This window comes from Mastigoproctus giganteus, chromosome 11, assembly GCF_048544385.1.
Source record: "Mastigoproctus giganteus isolate SK-2022 chromosome 11, ASM4854438v1, whole genome shotgun sequence".
Classification (NCBI taxonomy): Eukaryota; Metazoa; Arthropoda; class Arachnida; order Uropygi; family Thelyphonidae; genus Mastigoproctus; species Mastigoproctus giganteus.
Genome location: NC_143585.1, coordinates 160,878,961 through 160,904,345, shown reverse-complemented (window position 1 = coordinate 160,904,345; position 25,385 = coordinate 160,878,961). Strand labels below are relative to the sequence as shown.

At 36.7% G+C, this 25,385-nt stretch overlaps 1 protein-coding gene across 1 annotated transcript in view; it reads left to right on the top strand.

Annotated features, from left to right (window-relative positions):
- Arp1 (Actin-related protein 1) overlaps window positions 1-25,385 on the top strand; it is a 341,295-nt gene that overhangs the window by 301,276 nt on the left and 14,634 nt on the right. Inside the window, exon 9 of the mRNA XM_090385032.1 lies at window positions 22,700-22,761. Coding sequence (XP_090241158.1) covers window positions 22,700-22,761 — 62 coding nt within the window. The remainder of the gene's footprint in view (window positions 1-22,699; window positions 22,762-25,385) is intronic.

Below are 25,385 nucleotides of genomic sequence, written 5' to 3'. Positions count from 1 at the left end.
GTTTAAAGAACATTTATTATGCTCCATCATCAGATATTGAATTAGTTAATAAGGCACATTTGTGGACCTAAGCACCCACAGATTTAGATAAGAATGTAGGTTATATTTATTGGAATTTTTAATGAAATATTAACAAGTAGTACTCTTTGATTATATTACTGTCCAGCATACTGGGCCTCTACTTTCCTTGGTAACTTTCTCCATTTAACAGTATCTTGCTAAATGTTTGCATTCTTCGTTAACTTATTCAAGGTTATCTAAGAAAAAATGGGAATGGAGGAAGTGTATCTTTAGAATTTTGGCAGACTTATAATAAATTAATTTTCAATAAGAATTGAGATTTTTACAGTTGTCTGCTCCTTGTTTTACCAAAAATGTTCAGTCTTTCCTCTTAGAATTTCCCATCTTCTAGTTCCAAAGGATTTAGCACTGTTTCAAGTTTGTTGTTTATTATGCACAATATCTTTTAATTCACTTTTGAATTATAAGATAAGGCTTCTTTGGGTGTGTTCTGATTTGGACCTTGTATGTACTTCCCAGAGGTTAATCTGTGTTTTCATCTTTAATGGTCAGGTTTTTGGAGGAATAGAAATAAGCAAGTTCATTACTCTGACAAACTGGTCCGCGCCTCCGTAGCCAGGTGGGCAGGAGTGGCAGTGCTTAGCACATGCTTCTTGATTAGACCGGGGTTCGAGCCCGTGACCACCAAATACGGAGGATGCGGAAAGGTCAGGGAATGACCACCACATATCCCCGGAGCAATATGGCCTTAGTTGCTAATGCTCCTAAAAAAAACCAAATAACAACAAAAATAACAAACTGTCCAGTGGTTGACAGGGTATTTCGATCCATAGATTTTTTTTCTTGTGTCTCTTTCTCTTTCCATCATTAAATTTCGGTTGTGCAAAATAAAAGTAGTTAATATGGTTGGTTGGCTCCCTCCACATCATGAGAACAGTGAATGGCAGTGGCATTTACTTTACATTTACATTTATTACTTGTACATAACAGTTAGTGCAGCATATGTGGGGAGATCGCTTCTTACCCTGGCCATGTAATTTACAGGCAAAATAAAATTTGTTTGCTTTCTTTTAAGAAAGGGCTGTTATAGACTAAGTGATATTTAATTGTAATCACTACATATACAGGTCGACCATCACTAATCCGGCTGCATTGGGACCTGTGGGGTGCCGGATTAGTGAGTTTGCCAGATCACCGGTGGTTATTTTAGCACATAAATTTTACCCAACAGCTAACCCCCTCCTTCTACCTTTAACACATTGACTGCCAAGCTAGTTTAAGAAAAAAATTCCCCAGGGGCCAAAAAATATATAGGAAATAATTTGATTAGTAATTCTAAAATAAATATTGTAATGTTAGTGTTGTCGTTTTTTTGCTTAAAATATATTAAAAAAAAGTATTTTTTTATGTCACATATATGTGGCCAACGTGGCCACATGTGTTGGTTACTTTATTTCTTGAAAGGCTGTGTTGGCCACATACGTATGACGCTATTGTGGCATACATATGAAGGTTGTTTATGGTTAGTTTATTGCACTCGCGGCGAGCGCTGCATTAAAACTAATTACTATAAAATAAACTCTAAAACGTCGCAATAAGTTTGTCAGTATTGCTAGAGATTTTGTGAAAACAAGTTTGTTAATTAATTAATGTGTTGTTATTATCCATCATATTGTGTTGTGTTTTTCCGCAAGTGTTTTTCTGATGTCGAGTTTTTTCAGAAGTTCAACTTTATCTGTTATGGACAATGTACGGTGTTTGTGCTTTACACCACGAGAGGCACTTCCTTTATGCATTGGATCCATGGCTGGGGCTAAATGTTAACAGGTTATAATAATAAATGCAGAAAAACAAGTGGGAATGGCTTGCCAGTGTTTACAAGTTCACGCCAACAGCTGATGCTGCAACTAACCCCACCAAAACAGTAGTGGCAGGTCGGTGCACCGACCCAGAAAATTTGAAATTACGTTCGCAGAAATTATTATTATTATTAGCTATATGGTGCAAGGAAGCCTGAGGCTTATGCTGCACCAGCCAAAAAAAAATTCCCAAATTACCCAGAGAGAGAGAGAGAGACAAAAGTAGAAGGGAATCACCAAGAAAGAGAAGAATGATGATATCCAGCTTAGGACCCTGGGTGTTCCAAGCCCATACTCACCAGATGTGAGCCCCTGGGGTTAGTATGTCCGAATTAGCGGTGGAACCGGATTACCGGTGGCCGGATTAGTGATGGTCGACCAGTATTACAAAAACCATCTGATGAATTAATGCACTGACATGTTTTATAAACAATAGTTGCAATTGACACTAAAACCTATAAAAGAGCACAAGTTTACTAATATGTACCAGTATTAAGTTGCACACTTATGACTCTAACTTGATTTACTTGTCTGGAAGGGTTGCTTTATTGTATCTCTCTCTCTCTCTCTCTCTCTCTCTCTCTCTCTCTCTCTCTCTCTCTCTCTCTCTCTCTCTCTCTCACTCACGTGGAAAAATAGGCTGCCTGCCAGGACAGCTCTTTCAAAGTTTACAGCCTGCTCATCAACTAGCAGGTGGTCTCTTTTAGCAAATGTATGCCAAATGTATGGATTTCACAGGTACAGTCAAAGCTCTTTATAGCAATCCACTTTTTAACTTTCCACACATTATAACGTCCTATATGGTTAGTCCTGGCCAATTTCTCATTAACGTAATGCTATTTTATGAACAATCCATATAATGTCCTTCCGATATAATGACCATTTTCGCATTCCCCTAGAGTGCGATTATTTCAAATGTAAATTATTATTACAACAATTGAAATATTTTCTAACATTATGCACTCTGAAGGACAACACCGGCCACATCGCATTTATTATGTACATGCAGATCAGTTGTTTTCAGTTGTTCTTATATTGCGTGTTAATGTACAGACGCCCATGTATCTCCCACCATTAATTACTGTCCATACTAATTAATTACATTAATTTCTATTAAATTTTTTATATATTACTTAATTATTAACTATGGATAAAAGGAAAAGTGTATCTGATAGTGCCTCTGGTAAAAAGAAAAGAAAAGTGATAATGTTAGATGAAAAAATTGAAGTCATAAAAAGATTTGAAGATAGTAAAATGCAAATTTCTCGCATCTTAGAATACCTGAATCAACTGTTCGGACGATTTTAAGTAAAGCTAGTGCATATAAGGAGAAAGGTAAGCTTGCTTCCTTGTCAGCATACACACAAACCACAAGAAATAGAAGTGTTACGATGATTGAGATGGAACATCTTTTAGCCATTTGGATAGAAGACTGCAATCAAAAAAGAATTCCAATCTGCACAATGACCATAAAAACAAAAGCCTTGAGTATTTTTGCAATGATAAAGGGAAAGTCAACAATAGAAAACTTGAATTTGAATGAATTTGAAAGTGTCTGCAATTCTGCCCAGACACGATAGGAGGGAGTATATGATGAGAGCCCTGTTGATCAATTCGGCCCTGGAAAGATTGTGCAAGGCTCAAGGGGTAGAATTTTTTTCAGCCTGGTCTGTACTTGTTAACAGGAGAGACTGCTTCTACAGGGATGGGATACACTTAAATAGAAAGGGTGCAAGAATGTTTGCTGATGCTATTGAGGCAGTGTTAGATGGGTCGGAATACTGCTAGATTGGGAGGATACAAGGACTAATAGATTAACAGTAGCCATTGGCAGAGGTGAAAGTGAGTCTTGCACTGCTTCTATTGGAATGAGCAGCAGCCTGGAAAATAAGATGCAGGATATTTCAGAGACTGCTGGGAATCATTGGGGTACAAGAAAACACATGGGTTGTGTTAGGTTAGCTAAGAAAAAGAACAGGTGCATGTATACTTGCACATACACCAATGCTAGGAGTTTAGAAAATAAATTTGATAAATTTGAGGTATTGTTCAAAACATCAAAGGCAGATATTGTTGCGATTTCAGAGACGTGGTGTCACACAGATATAAGGAGTGCAGAACTGGAATTTGGGGAGTACAATGCCTACAGAAAGGATAGACAGGATAGGAAGGGAGGAGGGGTTATGCTATTAGTTAAGAAATACATAAAATCCAAGGAAGTGAAGCCAGTCGACATCGCTGGACAGAGCAGTGTCGAGTCAGTTTGGTGTGACATAAGCATTGGGAGATCAAAATTGAGAGTAGGAGTGTGCTATAGGCCTAATGACTCTGATGAGTATAATAAGAAACTGTACAGGGAAATAGAGTGGGCCAGTAAATCAGAGTCTTATAATGGGGGATTTTAATTTCCCAGATATTGACTGGAATTTAGGGACTGGTCACACACACTAGCAAGGCTTTTGTGGATTTATTGGATGATTGTTTTCTACATCAGCATGTTCGGGAGGCAACTAGAGGGAGTAATACTCTTGATTTGATTATCAGTAGTGATTCTTCATGCATTAAGAATCTGCAGATAAATGAACCACTAGGTGGTAGTGATCACAGTGTGCTGAAGTGGGATTTACTCAAAGAGGTAACTACCATTAGGGGAAAAGGGAAGGGTTATTGCTTTCGTAAAGGCGACTACGATGGACAGAGACAGTATTTAAATTCTATACAGTGGGACCAACTGATGATGTTACCAACAGCAAATTCAAAATGGGAAGCATTCAAAGAACTTATCTTGGAAGCTACTAGGCTTTACATACCAACTAAGAAATATTGTTCAAGGTTTAGGCCTGAATCGATGTCAGATGAACTAATGAGACATGTGGCAGAGAAGAAAATGCATGGGATACATACAAATTAACACGTGACACAGAAGCCTATGATAGATTCAAGTTGATCTGTAACCAAGTTACAAAGGAGGTTAGACAGGTGAAGGCAGATTATGAGATATCTTTGGCAAGGGATTCAGAGAAAAATAGCAAAGAGTTCTTTACTTATGTAAACTCTAGAAGGAAGGGGATGAATCAGGTTGGTCCACTTGATATCGATGGGTCAACTGTTGATGATCCTGCTCAAGTAGCTAACAAACTAAATGAATATTTTGCATCGACATTCACACATGAGGAGTTATTCAGCGAGGGGAATGCCAGAGGTGTATTCAACTCTGGCAGTAAGCTAGAGAATCTTGTAATCTCTGAGAGTAAGGTGGAGGAGAAATTGTTGAAGATAAACACAAGAAAGGCACCCGGGGTGGATGGGATCTATCCAGTTATATTAAAGGAGGCAGCAAAGGAAGTAAGCAAACCCTTAGCCATAATTATGAGAGCTTCCTCGGACTCAGGGGAGGTACCCATTGACTGGAGATGTGCAAATGTGACCCCAATTCACAAAGGAGGATCAAAGGCTGACACAAGTAATTATAGACCTGTGAGTTTAACTTCTGTTCCCGGAAAATTAATGGAGGCACTGGTTAAAGAAGCACTGCAGGATCATCTAGACAAGACTTCAGTTATAGCTCGGACAAAGCATGGTTTTGTTAAGGGGAAGTCTTGCCTGACCAATTTGATTGGATACTATGATGCAGTCACAAAAGAACTGGATGCAGGGAATAACTTTGATATTATATACTTGGATCTTAGAAAGGCTTTTGATACTGTTGCACATGGAAGACTGCTGCACAAATTGGAGCAGTGTGGCATTGGAGGCAAATTGCTGCTATGGATAAAGGGGTGGTTGAGGGGGAGAAGACAGAGAGTGGTAATCAATGGACACTGCTCATTGTGGACTAATGTTATTAGTGGAGTCCCTCAGGATTGGGTCCATTATTGTTTTCTGTATTTATAAATGATATTGATGATGGTATATCAAGCTTAATGTCCAAGTTTGCAGATGATACGAAGGTTGGCAGGGTTGTCAAGGACACTACTGACACTATGCTGCTGCAACAGGATCTGGAAAGGTTGAGCAGATGAGCTGAGAGGTGGCAAATGAAGTTTAACATTGACAAATGTAAAGTACTACATATGGGAAAACCCAATGTATCAACTCTGTGGTACTACACTGACAGTGGTAGAGAATGAAAGGGACCTGGGGGTGGTTGTGCAGGCAGATATGAAGTTCTCTGAGCAGTGCAGACGGGCTGCAAGAGTAGCTCATGGTGTATTGTCAATGATATATAGGAATTTTTCTAGCAGGGATAAGGAGGTGATTATTCCCTTGTATAAGGCAATGGTCAGGCCACACCTAGAGTACTGTATACAGGTCTGGAGGCCTCATTTCAAGAAGGATATAGAGCTGCTGGAATGAGTACAGAGAAGGGCAACAAGATTAGTGAATGGAACAAAGGGGTGCTCTTACGAAGAAAGGCTTAAGTTTTGCAAATTACAGTGTCTGGAGACTAGGCACCAGCGAGGTGATCTGATAGAGGTGTATAAAGCCTTGAATTGTTTGAGCATGCTCAGTGCTGATGGGATTCTTCCTCTTGCTCAGAATAATCACCTGAGAGGGCATAAATTCAAATTGAGGAAAGACAGATGTAGGATAGACGTGCGGAAATTTGCCTTTAGCCAGCAGGTGGTTGGTGGGTGGAACAGACTTCCATCCCTTGTCGTGGAAGTTGATAGCCTAAATAAGTTTAAGGCTCAGCTGGACAGGTATTTTGAATGAACAGAGGGGTGAAGTGGAAGTGGTTATTTTTTATTTATTTATTTATTATTTTTTTGGCTGATGCTGCATAAGCTTGCTTTCTTGCATCAAATGCCTCTTCTAATGCTAATGCTAACTTGGGTAGAGCGGTAACTGAAGAAAATGTTCAAGCAAATTCTTCAAAAGAAAAAGTGATTGAAGCGGAAACGGAAAAAAATTTCACTGCCGGTAAAGGCTGATTTGAACGTTTTAAGAAAAGAACAGGACTGCATAACTGGAGAAGTTGCATTGACTGAAGAAGCGGCAAGTGCAGATAAAGATGCAGCCACGAAATATCCCGAAATTTTAAAAAAATTGTTGAGGATGGCACTACGAAGATCAATAAATATTTATTGTTGATGAAACAGGCCTTTTTTGGAAATGAATGTCAAAAAAACCTTTCTAGCAAAAAAAGAAAAGGCTCAACCAGGCTATAAAGTTTCCAAAGATAGAATAACACTTTTATTGGGAGGCAATGCAAAAAGTGGTTTGAAATTAAAACCCATGGTTATCTGTAGAAATGAAACTCCCAGATCTTTTGGTAAAGGTTTTAATAAAGCAAGCCTACCTGTTGTTTGCCACTCTAATAGAAAAGCTTGGATCACGAAAGCTTTATTTGAAGAGTGGTTCACTAGCTATTCACATCTGGTTATTGTTATTTGTTATTTGGTTTTTTGGAGCATTAGCAACTAAGGCCATATTGCTCCAGGATATGCGGTGGTCATTCCCTGACCTTTCCGCATCCTCCGTATTTGGTGGTGACGGGCTCGAACCCCGGTCTAATCAAGAAGCGTGTGCTACGCACTGCTGCTCCTTCCCACCTGGCTACGGAGGCGCCCTCACATCTGGTGAGTATGGGCTTGGCACACCTAGGGTCCTGAGTTGGATATCATCATTCTTCTTTTTTCTTGGTGATTCCCTTCTATTTCTCTCTCTCGCTCTCTCTCTCTCTCTCTCTCTCTCTCTCTCTCTCTCTCTGGGTAATTCAGAAATTTTTTTTTTTTTTTTTGGCTGGTGCAGCATAAGCCTCGGGCTTCCTTGCACTATATGGCTAAACAAATAATAATATTTTTGTCCGAAAGTTAAGGCCTACTGTGAAGAAAATAATATTTCATTCAAAATTTTATTAATTTTAGACAATGCCCTGGGCCACCCACCAGAACTTTCTGATTTGTGTGAAAACATGAAAGTTATTTTTTTACCTCCAAATACGACAAGTCTTTTACAGCCTATGGATCCAGGCATAATCACTAGTTTTAAGGCGTATTATTTATGCAGAATATTTGCGCAAGCAATTGAAGCAACAACTGGAGATGGTGCAGTTTCTTTAGTTGAATTTTGGAGAAATTACATCATCAGGAAAGCAATAGACAATATTCATGAGTCATGAATATTGTCCGGCAATATGAGAGCAGTTTGGTAGCATATTTTGCCACATTGCGCAAATAATTATTCTGTAGTGTCACTCATGTCAACACTGTTATTGATGAAATAACAAATATTGGAAGAAATCTAGGCTTTGATGAAATCAACACCAGTGAGGTTCGCGAATTGCTGGAATCACATTCAGAACAATTAAGTGATTCTGACCTCCTTAATATTGATGAACAACAAGCATATAATGAGGTGGAAAATTGTGAGGAAGAAAATGTTCAAGAAAAGAAGTTAACATTAAAAGAACTTGAAGGAATATTTTGCGCAGGTGAAAATTTGAAACATCTAATCATGGGTGCAGATCCAGATATCGAGTGCAGTATGCAAATTCGTAGGAACATTGAAAAAGATGTGTATCCATACAAGCAAATTTATGATGAAAGGAAGAAGGAAAAGTCTGCACAAACCAGCCTTTTGAAATATTTTACAAAGAAATAAAGTGAGTTATATATTGTAATTTTTTAAATTTTTTTTTAATTTTGAGAAGTGGTGGTGAAAAAAAAAAAAAAAATTTCTGTCCCCTGGACAAAGGGGGTATTTGATAATTACCAGAGTTGAGTCCAGTTTTGAAAATATTTTGGCTCCTTGCAGTAATATGAGTAGATATTCTGAATTGTTAAAGAGAAAGCCTGTTGAAAGTGTCACCTTAATTAATGGCTCTTAAATCAAGAGTGAAATTTAGATCAACTTTCTCCTTTTCTACCACAGGGAGAGGACTGTTATAAGGAGAAGTAAATGGTTCCATAATTCCAGCTTCTTAATATTCCTTCAACAACTTAGGCAGTGTTTCCCTGTATTTTTTACATGGTTTATATTGTCATTCATGAACTAATTTTTCATTGACTTCTTGGATTAAATGTGCAACACCTGCACCTTCCTTTAATGCCATTATTTTCTCTGAAAAAAAACTATTGGAAAATCTTAATATAATTGCACCAGAAATTGTTCAGTTTTGCCCTTTAGAAAATGGAGGGAAGGCCATTGATGGTAACCTTCATCGAACTCCTTTAAGTAACTACTACTCATCAACAAATTCTTCATTTATATTTAAATTACCATACCACAAAATATTTTTAGAAGACAATAACACTCCTTGGTTTCTCTCAGTCCACATTGGGATCTTCTTACCTACTATTTCCATATAAGAATTCATAAATAATCCATATTGTGACAAAATTCTGACCAATATTATCTGTGCATAAAAATTCAGCATATGGCTAATGCTAATGCCCTGAGTAGTAGCATCGGCCATCCTGAACGAGTCAAGATCTGGAAAGGTCCCTGGCTCCTTAAACTGAGTGGCAAGTCTGTGACTCAGGTGTAGGATGAGGGTTTCTATCAGCTTAACCTGATTGGTTCTGTGAAGTGGCACTAGTGGGAAGATTAAGACCATTTAATCTTCCCGCTAAGTCAGAATTGATTCTGACTTAGCATTATTTGAGGCATATGATGCAAGAAAGCAAGTTTATACAGCATCGGTCAAAAAAAAAAAAAAAAAAAAAACCTTCCCATTTCACCCATTCGGTCACTCCAAATGTTTGTCTAGTTCAGCCTTAATTTTATTTAAGCTATCAACTTCCACAACAACAGATGGAAGTTTGTTCCAGCAATCAACTACCTGCTGGCTAAAGGCAAACTTCGGCACATCTATTCTACAACTGTCTTTCCTCAATTTGAATCTATTCCCCCTCAGGTTCTTAATTATTATTTTTTATTTTATTATTATTATTAGCCATATGGTGCAAGAAAGCCTGAGGCTTATGCTGCACCAGCCAAAAAAAAATTCCCCTAGTTACCCTGAGAGAGAGAGAGAGAGAGAGAGAGAGAGAGAGAGAGAGAGAGAGAGAGAGAGAGAGAGAGAGAGAGAGAGAGAGAGAGAGAGAGTGATGATATCCAGCTCGGGACCCTGGGTGTGCCAAGCCCATAATCACCAGATTTTGAGGCCTTGGGGGAATATGCTGGAATATAGATCTATTAGCCAAACATGACCAACTTGAAAAAAATACAGAACAAGCACAGAGGCAAGAATATCGTGTAAATCAAACTACTGCTATTACTTATTGTAAAGGTACGACACATCAAATTTACTCCAAAGATACTGCAGAAAGAAAAGCCCGAATGGTTAATTTTTTTTGACACTAGTAAATTATTTTTGACCTCATTAAACAAATTTAAAACTAGATTCAACGACTGGATAAATGTACGTAGAGCTTTGACTGAACACGAGCGCTCAACAGGACCAATCTTACTCCCAAGGCAATTCCCTCGGGCTCGTAAAATCATGGGGCCTGATCCCCTCGAATCATAAAATAATTTTTTCTTATTTACAATTCAAAAAACACAAAATTCTATTATAGTGCCCTCTGCCGCTGCGAGAACCTTAAAACTATGGATAAGGAGACGACAACTGTTCTCCCTCGGGAGACGACCGTTCTAGCCAGGTGGGTAAAGTGCCTGCCTGGCAATCCAAACACTGCGGATTCGAATCCCGCGACCTTTGGATTGCCAGGATCAGAGTGAAATGCAAAAAACCTTGGAAGGTGCATTATGGCCATAGAAACCGATGCGTCAACAACTAAACAAACGTTCTCCCTCGGCGATTACTACTGCACAAAGCGCCTTCTTCCGGAAACTTTCAGAGTTACTTTCGTATTCATTCCATACAATTTTGCTTTAGCTATTGGTGAATCCGCTGGAATCAAGATAAGTGCACGAACCCAAGTTATTGCTACTTGTGTATGAACGCTTGTATACACCAGTGGCGTTATCAGATTTAGCCAGGGGTCCCAACTTTTTCCTACCTGTGACCCTATATATTTTTACCTTTGAATGCGCCATTGGCACCAAATCTAGCCATTTATCATTATTAGTATTAATCCAAAAGCATTAAATGTCATTTCACAATAAACATTTTTACAGGGTGCCCCAGAAATACTTTTGCCTATGTCTCACATGTCCTCAAGTTAGGCCCTAGTGCTCAAAGGATCATATCAATTAGCATTAGCATTAGTAGAGGCATTTGATGCAAGGAAGCAAGCTTATGCAGCATCAGCCAAAAAAAAAAATAATAATAATAATAATAATAAAATAAAAAATAAATAAATAAAAAATAACCACTTCCACTTCACCCCTCTGTTCGTTCGAAATACCTGTCTAGCTGAGCCTTAAACTTATTAGGCTATCAACTTCCATGACAAGGGATGGAAGTCTGTTCCACCAACCAACCACCCGCTGGCTAAAGGCAAATTTCCTCACGTCTATCCTACATCTGTCTTTCCTCAATTTGAATTTATGCCCTCTCAGGTGATTATTCTGAGCAAGAGGAAAATCCCATCAGCATTGAGCATGCTCAAACCATTCAAGGCTTTATACACCTCTATCAAATCACCTCACTGGTGTCTAGTCTCCAGACACTGTAATTCGCAAAACTTAAGCCTTTCTTCGTAAGAGCACCCCTTTGTTCCATTCACTAATCTTGTTGCCCTTCCCTGTACTCGTTACAGCATCTCTACATCCTTCTTGAAATGAGGCCTCCAGGCCTCCTAATCTGAGCAAGCAGAAGTATCACATCAGCATTGAGGCTGCGCAAACCATTCAAGGCCTTATACACCTCAATTAGCAAATTAGTAGGTTTCGACTATACAAGTTGTCTGTCCAGTATGTCTAATAAAGTTTTTAGAATTTAATATTTCCATAATATATATGTATATGTATTGTGTTCTTACTGAAGACTATAAAAATGATATTTGGTAAAGTTTACCGTATTAGGTACCTGTCAGTTGTGCAACATTATTGCTATTGCACATAGGGCATTATATGTGCATGAAATTATATTAGTCAGTTTTATTTAATGGTATCTGTATGTAGGGAATTAGGTGTATAAGGACCAAACTAACAAGTTAGTAAAAGTAAACTAGCTTTAGCCTGGAAGGCCTATATAAAATTATATTAATGAAAATGAAAATAAAAATGATGATGAACAAAGGAAATAACAATAAAAAATGATAACAAACAATTAAAATTGTAAATAACATTCTCTCAGAAGTTACACTTACGATCTAAAAATTACACTTACAATTTTAAAAACCTTTTCACCAGTATATCACATGAAAATTTAAAAACAGTTCTTTTATACTACTACGAAACTTATCAAAATATAATGGGATGTCATAAACAGTATTGGCACGACCTCATTAATCTTAGTGTCAAAAACAATTACGTACTTATGGGAGACAGCATTTACGTGCAGAGTAGGGGAGTGGCTATGGGGGCTAGTAGTTCTTGCTCCATAGCCAACCTTTACCTGCATTATTTCGAAAACAATATCAAAGAAGAAATTATATTCTACAGATACATTGATGATGTCCTGGTTATCAATTTCAATATTATACCCCAGGAAATTTATCCCGCAGATTTAACCATAGAATGCACCAACCCGGATAGCAACCTACAAGCTTGCTATCTCGACAGCCAAATCACCACCACCAATAACAATGTTTACACTCAACATTATAAGAGAGACCATTTTAGCTTCCCTGCTATAAAGCTTACCAACTGGGAGAGCAATTTTGCTAAACATATCCATGGTAACACTATTATAAATGAGACAAACAGGTTAATACACATCTGCAATAATCTAGATAACATGGTGGAAGCAATAAAAAAACTGATAGATATTCTCATCAAGAATAATATATCTACCAATTACAGCAGACACCATATTAAAGTGGCCATACTTGCAAACCTCAACCTACACCACCCCAACGCCAATCCCAATACACTTATTGAAAATACACTGAACCAGTTTAGAACTATAACACCAATAAATGGCCCATAGCCCATCTTTGCCTGGTTGTCTAAAAACCAGTGTCCTTCATCAAACTAAGATAATGACTTCCCAATTTTGATTCCCGGGTTTATTGCGCTCAGAAGAGGCTCGTCGTCTGACCGCACTGTAACCCAGCTGACCAAAAATTCCCCCCTCCGCAAACAGACAATCTAATAATTGGTAATTTATCAATTTGTATCAAACTCCCAGCAACAGAATAATCATGCCTAAGGTATTTTAAACACATAATGTTTATATCCCTTCATTTAATTACAAATACAGTATAAAACCTAGAGACACAGGATGAAAATTCACATTGAAGGAGGCTGTAAATATGTATATAGCTATCCCCTCGGACATACATGGGTCGTTATGCCTTAGAAAAGCTATACCGGCCCTTGTCCAGGGGATAGCATTTCCTATATATTTACATTAACACACTTTTTCATTAACATACTTCTTGTATTTAATCATACTAACACTTATTGTACTTGTATAAACGCATCATTTGATTTATATAGGTTCCTTCCGCCATCAGAGGCAACCCCCCCCCCCACTAACTCAAATATAAACCCTCTCAAGGCTATCAGAACATTTGCATTGACATAGGACATATTGCCTACAGCAATTTCACCATCATGCCATAGTCAGTGAAAAGTGCAGCTGCGCAGTATCATTTAATCAACACATAAACAACCAGAAGGCGGGAATTGATGCCTTTTCAGTCTAACCACTACAGGACAAGAAGGAAGTAAGAACCCATTCTTATTTAATCTGATACATACCCGTTGGGCTTTGTGTCACCTATCCCAGTTTGCTGATTCTGACACTATTTTTACAAAATTTAAATTTAACACATATTTTACAAAATTTTAATTTAACACATTATTTTTTCTCATTTATTACCACTTTCCATTTAATTTCTATTAATTTCAATACAATCACCTAAAAATTAAAAATCAGGCAAAACTGGAATGGGGACAACAGAAACGGGTAGGTATGAGACATTCTTTTAGTCTGTCTATCGGTCTGCTCAAAGCCTCCGAAGAAGTAGCAGACTGATGACCAAGTGAGAGAATGTTATTTACAATTTTCATTGTTTATTATCATTTTTTATTGTTATTTTCATTGTTCATCATCATTTTTATTTTTATTTCCATTTTCATTAATATAATTTTATGTAGGCCTTCCAGGCTAAAGCTAGTTTACTTTTACTAACTTGTTAGTTTGGTCCTTATACACCTAATTCCCTACAGATAGATACCATTAAATAAAATTGACTAATATGTGTGTGTGTGTGTGTGTGTGTGTGTGTGTGTGTGTGTGTGTGTGTGTGTGTGTGTGTGTGTGTGTGTGTGTGTGTGTGTGTGTGTGTACATACACATACCATGGAGGGCACTTACACTATAACTGGCGCCTCTGTAGCCAGGTGGGAAGGAGCAGCAGTGCGTAGCACATGCTTCTTGATTAGACCGGGGTTCGAGCCTGTCACCACCAAATACGGAGGATGCGGACAGGTCAAGGAATGACCACCGCATTTCCCGGAGCAATATGGCCTTAGTTGCTAATGCTCCTAAAAACCAAAATAACAATAACAAATAACACTATAACTTATCTAATTGCGGTATATATATATATATTTTTTTTTTATTTTTTTTCTATTTTTTCAGACTGTGATGTGTTGGAGAATTGTCCCCTTTGGTTCTCCCCCAAGCCACAGCATTCCTGCTGATCTGTGCACATTGCTTTGCTTTACTCTAGTCTTGGTCATGTTTCCATTTAAGTACAATTTAATTAACAATGACATTTAATAAGATTAATAAATTTTACTGATTAATTGATAATACTATACTAAGCTAACAGATTTCTAATACAGTGCTACGTATTTCGCTATCAAGTTGGAGGTATATGTTACGCTAATCCATATCATATAACATTGGCAGCAAGTTATGAATTGTAAAAATCTATGGACACTAAGTATTAACTTTCATAATCACTATCTAAATTCAAAATTAACCAAGGAGCTTGACTAGGACTATAATACTACTTATAGAAAATAATTTAATATAACAATTAAGTCGATAAAATGGCTTAATATAAATAAATACTTATCGTTTGCCAGAGCTACAAAATCTTGTCCAACACATGGATAACCTCATACCCAAGGAAACTTCTTGATACTGTTCAAACTCTGTCTAAGAAGCAACATAAAATACTGTTGCTTTCTCCCCAAACTTTCCATTTCTTTGTGGAACTCTTCCATGGGGCTCCTGTTTTCCATTTCATTCTGATTCAGAAATTCAATTCCTTCAGGGACTGACTTATTTAATATACCTTATCACGTTCGGAGTGTGTGAAATATTCTTCCATTTATTTATTGTCATTTACCTTGCTGTCTAAATGGATGTTTTTAATTCGCTGTACAGTTCTAAACACTGACAAATGTCCACTGAATCCTTTTTGAAGATTTTGACCCACATTTGTGCACCAACACTCATGTTGAAATGATGGAAAGTAAGACATCTTGCAAAATCTTCATCAGGAGGATTTATATCCAAAGGATTCTTTGTAGTCAATAATTTTTGATAGAAAACTTCTTAAGGTTTTCTATCAAATTCTTCTTTCGTCTGAATTCTTTTATACAATTAAGAATCTAATGAAAGTTTGAAGAAAGCCTCAAATTTCTTGAGAATTAATTCAACAGAGGCTTTTTTTTTTTTTTTTTCAGAATTTGATAAGAATCTGCACTAATTCAGATGAACTGTTTTATGAAAGCCCTGGCTTTACTTTGCAGATTTGATTTCATAACTGCAACCTCATCTGCCCACAACATCCTATCTGCAATTTTTTTGCTATAACAATAAATATATTAATAGCTGAAAATTGTTGATAAAGAAATATATGCTGAAATTGTTGATAAAGAGTTCCACTCAGTATGATAAATCTCTGACTGATTCAACACTCCCAAGTCTGGAGTTAAGACTCTCACAATATCCCAACACAATACACAAAGCATATTTCCTCTAGTGAAAATCAAGAGATGTGCCAAAATTGTTTAAAAAAAAAAACAAAAAAAAACACATTCTACTCAGTACGACAGATCAATGGCTACTTCATGTAATCATAATCCCCATTCTAACTATAATGGTAATAGGAGTTATATAATGATAATAAAACCTGGGGGATAAACCAGATCATGATCCTCTCAGAATCAGCCATATAGAAATTATATTTATTTTATTGGAAAGGGTGAAAGAGGAAATTAAATTGTACTCAAAAACATTTATTGATTTGTTTCTAGGCTGTCAACCAGCATGGAGGAGGCTGATTTAGTACAGTATTTCAAAAATAAGTTACATTGATATTAAAGCAAAAAAAAAAAAAAAAATTAATTCCTTACTTCCAGACGTTTACACTTCCTTCAAAATTTGTTTTGATCAAAACTGCCTAGATATAATGAAATTTCGACATAGTTCCTCCAGTGGAGTATACATAAACTTTTAGATTCAATAGACAAAAAAACATACAATAATCATATCACTCAAAAAACCTTTTTATAATAGAACTGGTGCTGGAAGAATAAATGATAATTCTGCCAAATAGTAGTTAAACTATGAACATTCTAATAACTCTTCAGGGGTAAAGGAATCTATAACTCAAAATAAAGAGTTCACACATGTACAAGATCTTCCTTGTACATTTGAAATTGCAGGAGTATTATTAGCTCCTTAAATACATTTAGACTTCAAGTCAATCACCACGAGTTTGACATCTGGGCACTTTTAGGATTCACAGATTTCTTCAGTTGGCTATAATTTGCTTAAAAGAGATAAAGGATAAGATAGGTGGTGATAAGATAGGATAGGATATGATAAGTTTAATGTTTTAGAAACCAATTTCTGTAATGATATAGAAGGTGTACACACCAAGTTAAAAATAGGCAATAGCATACTTCATTTGGTTTTAATTTAATTACTTCCCCCAGTTAACAAGGCATTACTTCAAAGGCTGGAACAACAGTTGGAATTTCTTCTTATCTCCTCCAATTTGCAGGCTAAAATTTTAGTTATGGGAGATTGGCTGGTACAGCATAAGCCTTGGGCTTCCTTGCACCATATGGCTCATAATAATAATAATAATAATAATAAAACAAAAATGTAACCTACCAACTATATACAAACTATTGGACTTAATCTTTAACAATTTTGATATAAAAGCATCATGCACTCCTAATTCCTTCTTTTCTGTTCATCAAGCAGTGCAAATACAATTTAGGAAGGTATATATAATTTTAATAAAGCTCCATGGGATAACATAAGGGAAAAAATATGGCAATAGACTGATAAGCTTATTCCAATTTACAGTGCTAATACTCTCTTAGAACTCTTGTATGCTCGTATTTACCAGATTATCAAAGCAGTGTTCACATTAAATCTATCACTAAACACTCAAATAAATATTCAATGTGGTTTAGTAAAGGCTTAATATTATTAATTTAAGAAAAAAGGGAAAAATATGATAAATATAAAAGTTCAAAAAGCATATTCTTCTATTTCACTTATTTCATGCTTAGAAAATAAGTGAAACATAAAGTTAAGATTGCTTACACTGAATACATAAATAGTATACAGGATACTGTACCACATTAGCATTAGTTGAGGCATGTGATGCAAGAAAGCAAGCTTATAGAGCATCAGCCAAAAAAAAACCCTTCCCATTTCACCCATCTGGACACTCCAAATGTTTGTCTAGTTCAGCCTTAAATTTATTTAACCTATCAACTTCCACACCAACAGATGGAAGTTTGTTCCAGCAGTCAACTACCCCCTGGCTAAAGGCAAACTTTCACACATCTATTCGACAACTGTCTTTCCTAAATTTGAATCTATGCCCCCTCAGATTCTTAATCTCAACAAGTGGAAGTATCCCATCAGCATCGAGCCTGCTCACGCTATTCAATGCCTTGTACACCTCAATCAGATCACCTCGCAGTTGCCTAGTCCAGATGCTGAAACTTACAGAATGTAAGCATCTCCTAGTAAGAGGAACCCCTTTGTTCCTCTCACCAATCTTGTTGCCCTTCTCTGTACTCATTCTAGCAATTGTACATCCTTCCTAAAATGAGGTCTCCAGACCTGTATGTAATACTCAGGTCAGGACAATGGGACAGAGACAATACAAAGGGCAATGGTCAGGCCACACCTGACCATTGCCCTATACAAAGGTATAATCACTGCCTTGTCTCTGCTAGCAAAATTCCTATATATCATTGACAAAACTTAATAATGATCTGCTCTGGCAGCTCATCTGCACTGCCCAGAGAACTTCATATCCAATTGCACAAATACCCCAGATCTTTTTCATTCTTCACCTTCCTGAATGTAGTACCACACAGTTGATACTGTGTAGTACTACATTTGTCAATATTAAACTTCACTTGCCACTTCTCAGCCCATCAACGTAACTTTTCTAGATCCTGTTGCAGTAGCATACTGTCTTTACTATCATTAACAACCCTGCCAACCTTTGTATCATCTGCAAACTTTGGCAAAAAGCTTGATATACCTTCATCGATATCATTAATAAATACACAAAACAACAATGGACGGAGCACCAAACCCTGGGCGACTCCACTAATAATATTTTCCATGTAGAGCAGTGTCCATTTATTGCCACCTCTCACTCAACCATCCCTTTATCCATTGCAGCAACTTGCCCTTAACGCCATACCGATCCAATTTGTACAGCAGTCTTCCGTGTTCAACAGTATCAAAAGCAGGATCACTTCTTTAACAAGAAGTGATCCTGCATCACTTCTTTAACCAGTGACTCCATTATTTTCCCTGGAACAGAAGTTAAACTAACAGATCTATAATTATTTGCATCACCCTTTGAATCCCCTTTGTGAATTGGGGATACATATCCACATCTCCAGTCCACGGGGACCTCCCCTGAATCTAAGCATGCTCTCATAATTATGGCTAAGGGTTTGCTTACTTCCTTGCTGCCTCTTTCGATATAACTGGATAGATTCCACCTGCCCCGGGTGCCTTTTTTATGTTTAACTTAAACAATTTATCTTCCACTTTGCTCTCTGTTATTACAAAATCACTTAGCTCCCTGTTAGAGTTTAGTAAACTTCTGTCCTTCCCTTCCTTACAAAATTCCTCATGTGTGAATGCAGATGCAAAATAGTCATTCAGTTTGTCAGCTATCGGAGCAGGATCATCAACAGTCAAGCCACCAACATCAACTGGACCAATCTAATTCATCCCCTTCCTTCTAGAGTTTACATAAGTAAAGAAGTCTTTGTTGTTTTTCTTTGCATCCTTTGCCAAGAATTTCTCATAATCAGCCTTCACTTGCCTAACCTCGTTTGTGACTTGATTACACACTAGCTTATATCTGCCATAGGCTTCTGTGTCACCTGCTAATTTATATGTATCCCATGCATTTTTCTTCTCTGCCATGAGAAGATCCATATAGGCCTAAATCTTGAACAGTATTTCTTAGTTGGTATGAAAAGCCTAGTAGCTTCCAAGATTAATTCCCTGAAGGCCTCTCATTTAGAATTCACTGTTTTTAACATCAGTTGATTCCACTGTATTGAATTCAAAAACTCCCTGAGACCACTATAGTCGCCTTTACGAAAACAAAAACCCTTCCCTTTACCTTTGATGGTAGTTAAATCTTTAAGTAAATTCCACATCACTAGACTGCAGTCACTTTCACCTAGTGGTTTCTTTATCTGCAAATTCCTAATGCATGAGTCATCACTGTTGATAATCAGATCAAGAGTATTATCCCCTCTGGTTGTCCTTCGAACATGTTGATGTAGAAAACAATCCTCCAATAAATTCACAAACATCTTGCTAGTGTGCGAGTGCCCATTCCACAAGTTCCAGTCAATATCTGGAAAGTTAAAATCCTCCATTAGAAGACATTCTGATTTACTGGCCCACTCTATTTCTCCGCATAATTTGTTGTACTCGTCAGAAAAGATATATGTCCTTCTTAGAAATATTGACAACTGGAAAAAAACAAATGTAAAAACCATCTACAGATTTTGATAATATAAGGAATTATATTATCAAAAGAAGTTGAAGAAATTAATGAACACTACTGTAAGCTCTCTACTATGATCAGAATCAAAATATAATCTTGACCCATATTTTATCAGACTTTTCTAATAACTTGGTTTCCTATTTTGAAATTGATGAATACTTTACTATGTGCAATGAACAGTTTCTCTAAATTATTTCCAGAGTGTAGCTGGAATTTCACTGGCCTTCTGGAAACATCCTTTGTGGTACTCACTCAGCACTTGCTGCATCTAATAAAAGTTATCTTTACTCATAGAATGTTCCCATCCAAATTTAAAATGACAACCATCATTCTTCTAAAAGAAGGGAAAAATTTTTTTCCCATCTTATAGACCTATTCACAAAGCATAATCCCCTTTGTAAGATCAGTGAAAATATAATAATGCACACAGATAAGAAAATTCACTACCAACAAAATTGGATCTGTCCATCACGGCTTCCTTAATGGGAGATCCACTTTCAGGTACATTATTAATTTGACATTAATAATGTACTTGAAAGAAATAATCAAGTGGATATCATATATTTGGATCTTAAAGCCATCCCTTATGCTCTAATCTTTTCCAAGTTAAATTACATGGGGGTGGGCAAAGCATATCTTCTAATGGAAAACCGTTTTTACTAATAGACAAAGTACACTTATTTGAGGGGGGAGAGGTACATACTCTTCCTTCTTTCCGATTTAAAGAGGTGTGCTACACGCTTCTCCTCTGGGTCCTCTACTATTTGGCATTTTTTTTTTTTTAAATGATATCCAGGAATATTTGATGGAATATAATTTTAAATTATTCACCTATGGTAATGATTTGAAAATCTACAAAGAGATTTGTTCTATTCATGATTGTATTATACTGGAACAGGGACAAAAAATATTTACTCTTGGGTCAAACATAATGAGAAGTGCTGTTTCAGACTACCAAAAAAAAAATATATACATTTGATTTTAACTATGCATTGGACAATCATTTAATAGAGAAGGTTAAAGAAACAAAGGATTTAGGGATTATTTTTTCCTATAATAGAAACTTTAATAGCCATATTCATAAAATTCCTGCCAGAGCTTTAAAAACAATAGATTTTCTAAAAAAAAAGAACCTCTTTTTTTTTTTTTTTTTTCTTGATTTTAACAATATCCAACTAATAAAAACAGCCTATATTATGACAGTTAATCCAATTCTGGAATATTTCTCTCAGGTTTGGCCCCCTAGTACTAAAATTTTAATTTATCAACTGTAGCAAGTCCATGATCAGTTTTTTTATATATATGAAGAACTGTTGCAGATTGTAAGTTTCTGCATATATTATCTCCAGCGAATTGCATTCCCTGAGGTGCCTCCATAGCCAGGTGGGCAGCAGCAGTAGTGCGTAGCACACGCTTCTTGATTAGACCGGGTTTCGAGCCCGTGACCACCAAATACGGAAGGATGCGGAAAGGTCAGGGAATGACCACTGCATATCCCCGGAGCAATATGGCCTTAGTTGCTAATGCTCCTAAAAACCAAATAACAACAACAACAGCATTCCCTGATTTGTTATCTCTGGGCAATATAAGTGTCCATCTAAACCCCTAAGGCATCATAAATCTTTTGTTCTTCGTAACTTCAGGACTAACTATTTAAAATTTGACTTTTCATTAGAACATGTTCAATTTTTTAAACTCGTCTGATATTGATGTTTCCTAGGTAAGAACCAGTATAAAAAATGAAGCTGGTACAATTCCGAAGAGATGATTGATGTGATGTCTCCTTGAACAAGTTAGTGCCAGACATCATTTTAGTTGTAGTAAATCATTAACATAGGTGAATTGGCATCATTTTTGTTACATATCGTATTATAAACACCTTCACAATGAGTTGCCTATTACTGCACTACCTCGAATAAGCAATGCTTCTCCTGTAGAGAATAATAAGAAATGGTACCATCTGAGCAGATACAACCACCCAGATGGCACCCTTTCAAAGTTTGTTGAAAGGGTGCGGGTAGGTACTTTGGCGATACAATGAGTGACAACCCACTTATGAAGTTTAACTTCACAATATGAGAGATGATGCCAGATAGTGTGCAATAGTAGAGGACTAAAAAGAGTTTAGGATCGAAAGCCTCAGATTATGGGAAATTTACTAGGTGAACAAAATTAGAGCAAAGCATTATTTTTTCGTAGTAAATCACCGAAGTAGGTGAAATGGCATCGTTTTTGTTAGATCTTCAAAAAAGCAATGCTTCTTCAGTAGAAAAGACTAATGTTACTTATTCTCGGTGGATACCACCACCAAGAGAGCACTGTTTCGAAGCTTGTTGGCCTCTCATCACTCGGTTGGGGGGGGATGTTTGAGGTAGTGCAAAAACAGACAACACGTTTTGAAGGCATTCACAATATAAAATGTAAGCTCTTCTGGCTATATATTAAGTCATTAATTAATTACTTGAAAAAAATCAATTGTTTAATTTTAGCTTGCTGTGTATTTAATCAAAAGACCCCTGTGAAAATTTTGACCCAGGGAATGCAATTCCAGCTGATTCTGATGGTAGATGATTGTAGTGTTTTTGAGAACTAAATCAAAACAGCATGTTACCACATGTTTTGTAACATCCTGCATTGTAACTAGTTAACATCGGAATTGAAAAGTCTGTTCTGTTCAATCTTTAATTTTATTTCTTGTATTCTGTACTATAAGGCAGTAACATATTAACATTACACATTCAATTTTTCTCCTTACTAGGATTTGGTGATCGACTTTTAAGTGAAGTTAGAAAAATAGCTCCAAGAGATATCAAAATAAGGGTTGGTATTCTAGTAATATATTAGTATTAGTAGTGGCAAATAATGCAAAAAAAACCTTCCCATTTCACCTATCTCCCCTCCAATAGTTTGATTAGTTCTTCCTTGAATTTATTCAAACTATCCACTTCCACAACACCAGATGGAAGTTTATTCCAACAATCAACCAACTGCTGGCTAAAGACAAACTTTCACACGTCTGTCCTACAAACAATCTTCCTCAATTTGAATTTATGCCTCTCTCTCTCTCTCTCTCTCTCTCTCTCTCTCTCTCTCTCTCTCTCTCTCTCTCTCTCTCTCTCTCTCTCTTCAATCAGATCATCTCACAGGTGCCTAATCTCCAGATGCTGCAATTTGCAGAAAACTGAAGCCTTGCTTGGTAAGAGCACCATTTTGTTCCCTTCACCAATCTCATTGTCCTTCTCTGTACTGTTCTAGCAGCTCTGCAACATTTCCTAAAATGATGCAGGTCTGTATGCTGTACTCAAGATGTGGCCTAACCATTGCCTTATACAATGAGATAATCACTTCCTTATCCCTGCTAGCAAAATTCTAGTATATCATTGGCAAAACCCCATGAGCTTTCCTAGCATGTTATCTGCACTGCTCAGAAAACTTCATATCTGACTGCACAATCACCGAAAGGTCTTTTTCATTTTCGACTAACTTGAGGGTAGTACCACACAGTTGGTACTTTATTCTGGGATTACTGCTATCCATATGCAGTACTTTGCATTTGTAAATGTTAAACTTCAATTGCCATTTCTGAGCCCATCTGCTTAAATTTTCTATATCTTGTTGCAGTAGCATACTGTAATTATTGTCATTAACCACTCTGCCAATCTTTGTATCATCTGCTGACTTAAACATTAAGCCTGATATACTTTCACCAATATCATTAATAAATACAGAAAACAACAATGGGCCTGGCACTGAACCCAAAGGGACTCCACTAATAGCATTAGTCCATTGATCACGACTATCTGTCTTCTCACACTCAACCATCCCTTATCTGTACCACAGAAGTAATTTGCCCTTAATGCCATGCTGCTCCAATTTGACAGCAATCTTTTATGTGTAACAGGATCAAAAACTTTCCCGAAATCAGATCCAATTGTTTGATATAAAAATTATATTTTGCTTCCAGTTGCTTTGTGACTACATCATAGTATTCAGTCAAATTGGTCAGACAAGATTTCCTTTTAAATTCATGCTGTGACTGACATATAACTGCACTCTTGCATAGATGGTCTTGCATTACTTCTTTAACCAGTGACTCCGTTATTTTCTCTGGAACAAGTTAAGCTAACAGATTTGTAATTACTCATGTCACCCTTTAATCCCCTTGGTGAATTGGGAATACATTCACACATCTGCAGCCTCCACAGGAACTTACCTCGAATCCAGGGATGCTCTCATAATTATGGCTAAGGGTTTTCTTACTTCTTTTGCTGCCTCTGTTAATATAATTGAATAGTTCCCATCCACCCCAGCTGCCTTTTTCATTTTTAACTTCAATTTCTCTTCCACTTTCCTTTCAGTTATTACAAAACCATTTAGCTCCATGTAAGAATTTGATAAACCTCTGGCATCTTTTCCCCTAAAGAATTCATGTGAATATAGATGCAAAATACTTATTCAGTTTGTCAGCAACCTAAGCATGACCATAGACAGTTGGCCCATCGATGTCAAGTGTACCAATGTGATTCATCCCCTTTCTTCTAGTGTTGACATGAATAAAGAAGTCTTTGCTGTTTTCTTTGCATCCTTTGCCAGATTTCTCTCTATTTGTAGTTAACATTCTTTCAATTTTTCTCAGATTTTTCAGAAAAATTTAATCCATATATGAAACTGAAGTGCTAAAGATTCTTATACTTTTTGTGTTTGGAGTTATAAAAAGAATATGAAAATATGTTAATGTGCAGTGTAACATGAAAAATTGTAGTCAGTAAATATTACCAGAAGCATATTAAATAATACATGGATAATGGACAAAACTCCCACATGTTCTTTGGCAAGTACTATAAGTAGCACCATCATTTAAGTTTAGTTTCCGTCTTAAGGGTGTGTAATAGTTACACATGCATAAAAGCGAGGCGCCTCCGTAGCCAGGTGGGCAGGAGCAGCAGTGTGCTTCTTGATTAGACCAGGGTTCAAGCCTGTGACCACCAAATATGGAGGATGCAGAAAGGTCAGGGAATGACCACCGCATATCCCCGGAGCAATATGGCCTTAGTTGATAATCCTCCTAAAAAATAACCAAATAACAAATAAATAACATAAAAGCTGAATATATTAAGTTATATTATATATAAAGAAGGAAATTTTGTGTGTCTGCTTTGTTTCAGTTATACTAGGTTTTTAATGTTTATTTTATAATAGACCTATCTATTACTAAAATGATGATGTTTTAACAAATGCTGCATGTGCAAACTAAGTAAAGTACAGTAAAAATTGTTAATTTGAAGTTCACGGGACCGATATATATTCATTTCAGCTTAAGAAGAATGGTTGTTTTATTTATTTATTTTTATTTTTTTTTTTTTCTTCTCCAGTGCAAAATAAGTATTTATGCTATGAAATACATTGTTTGTCATTCTCTCATAATGGTGACAGAGAGATTATGT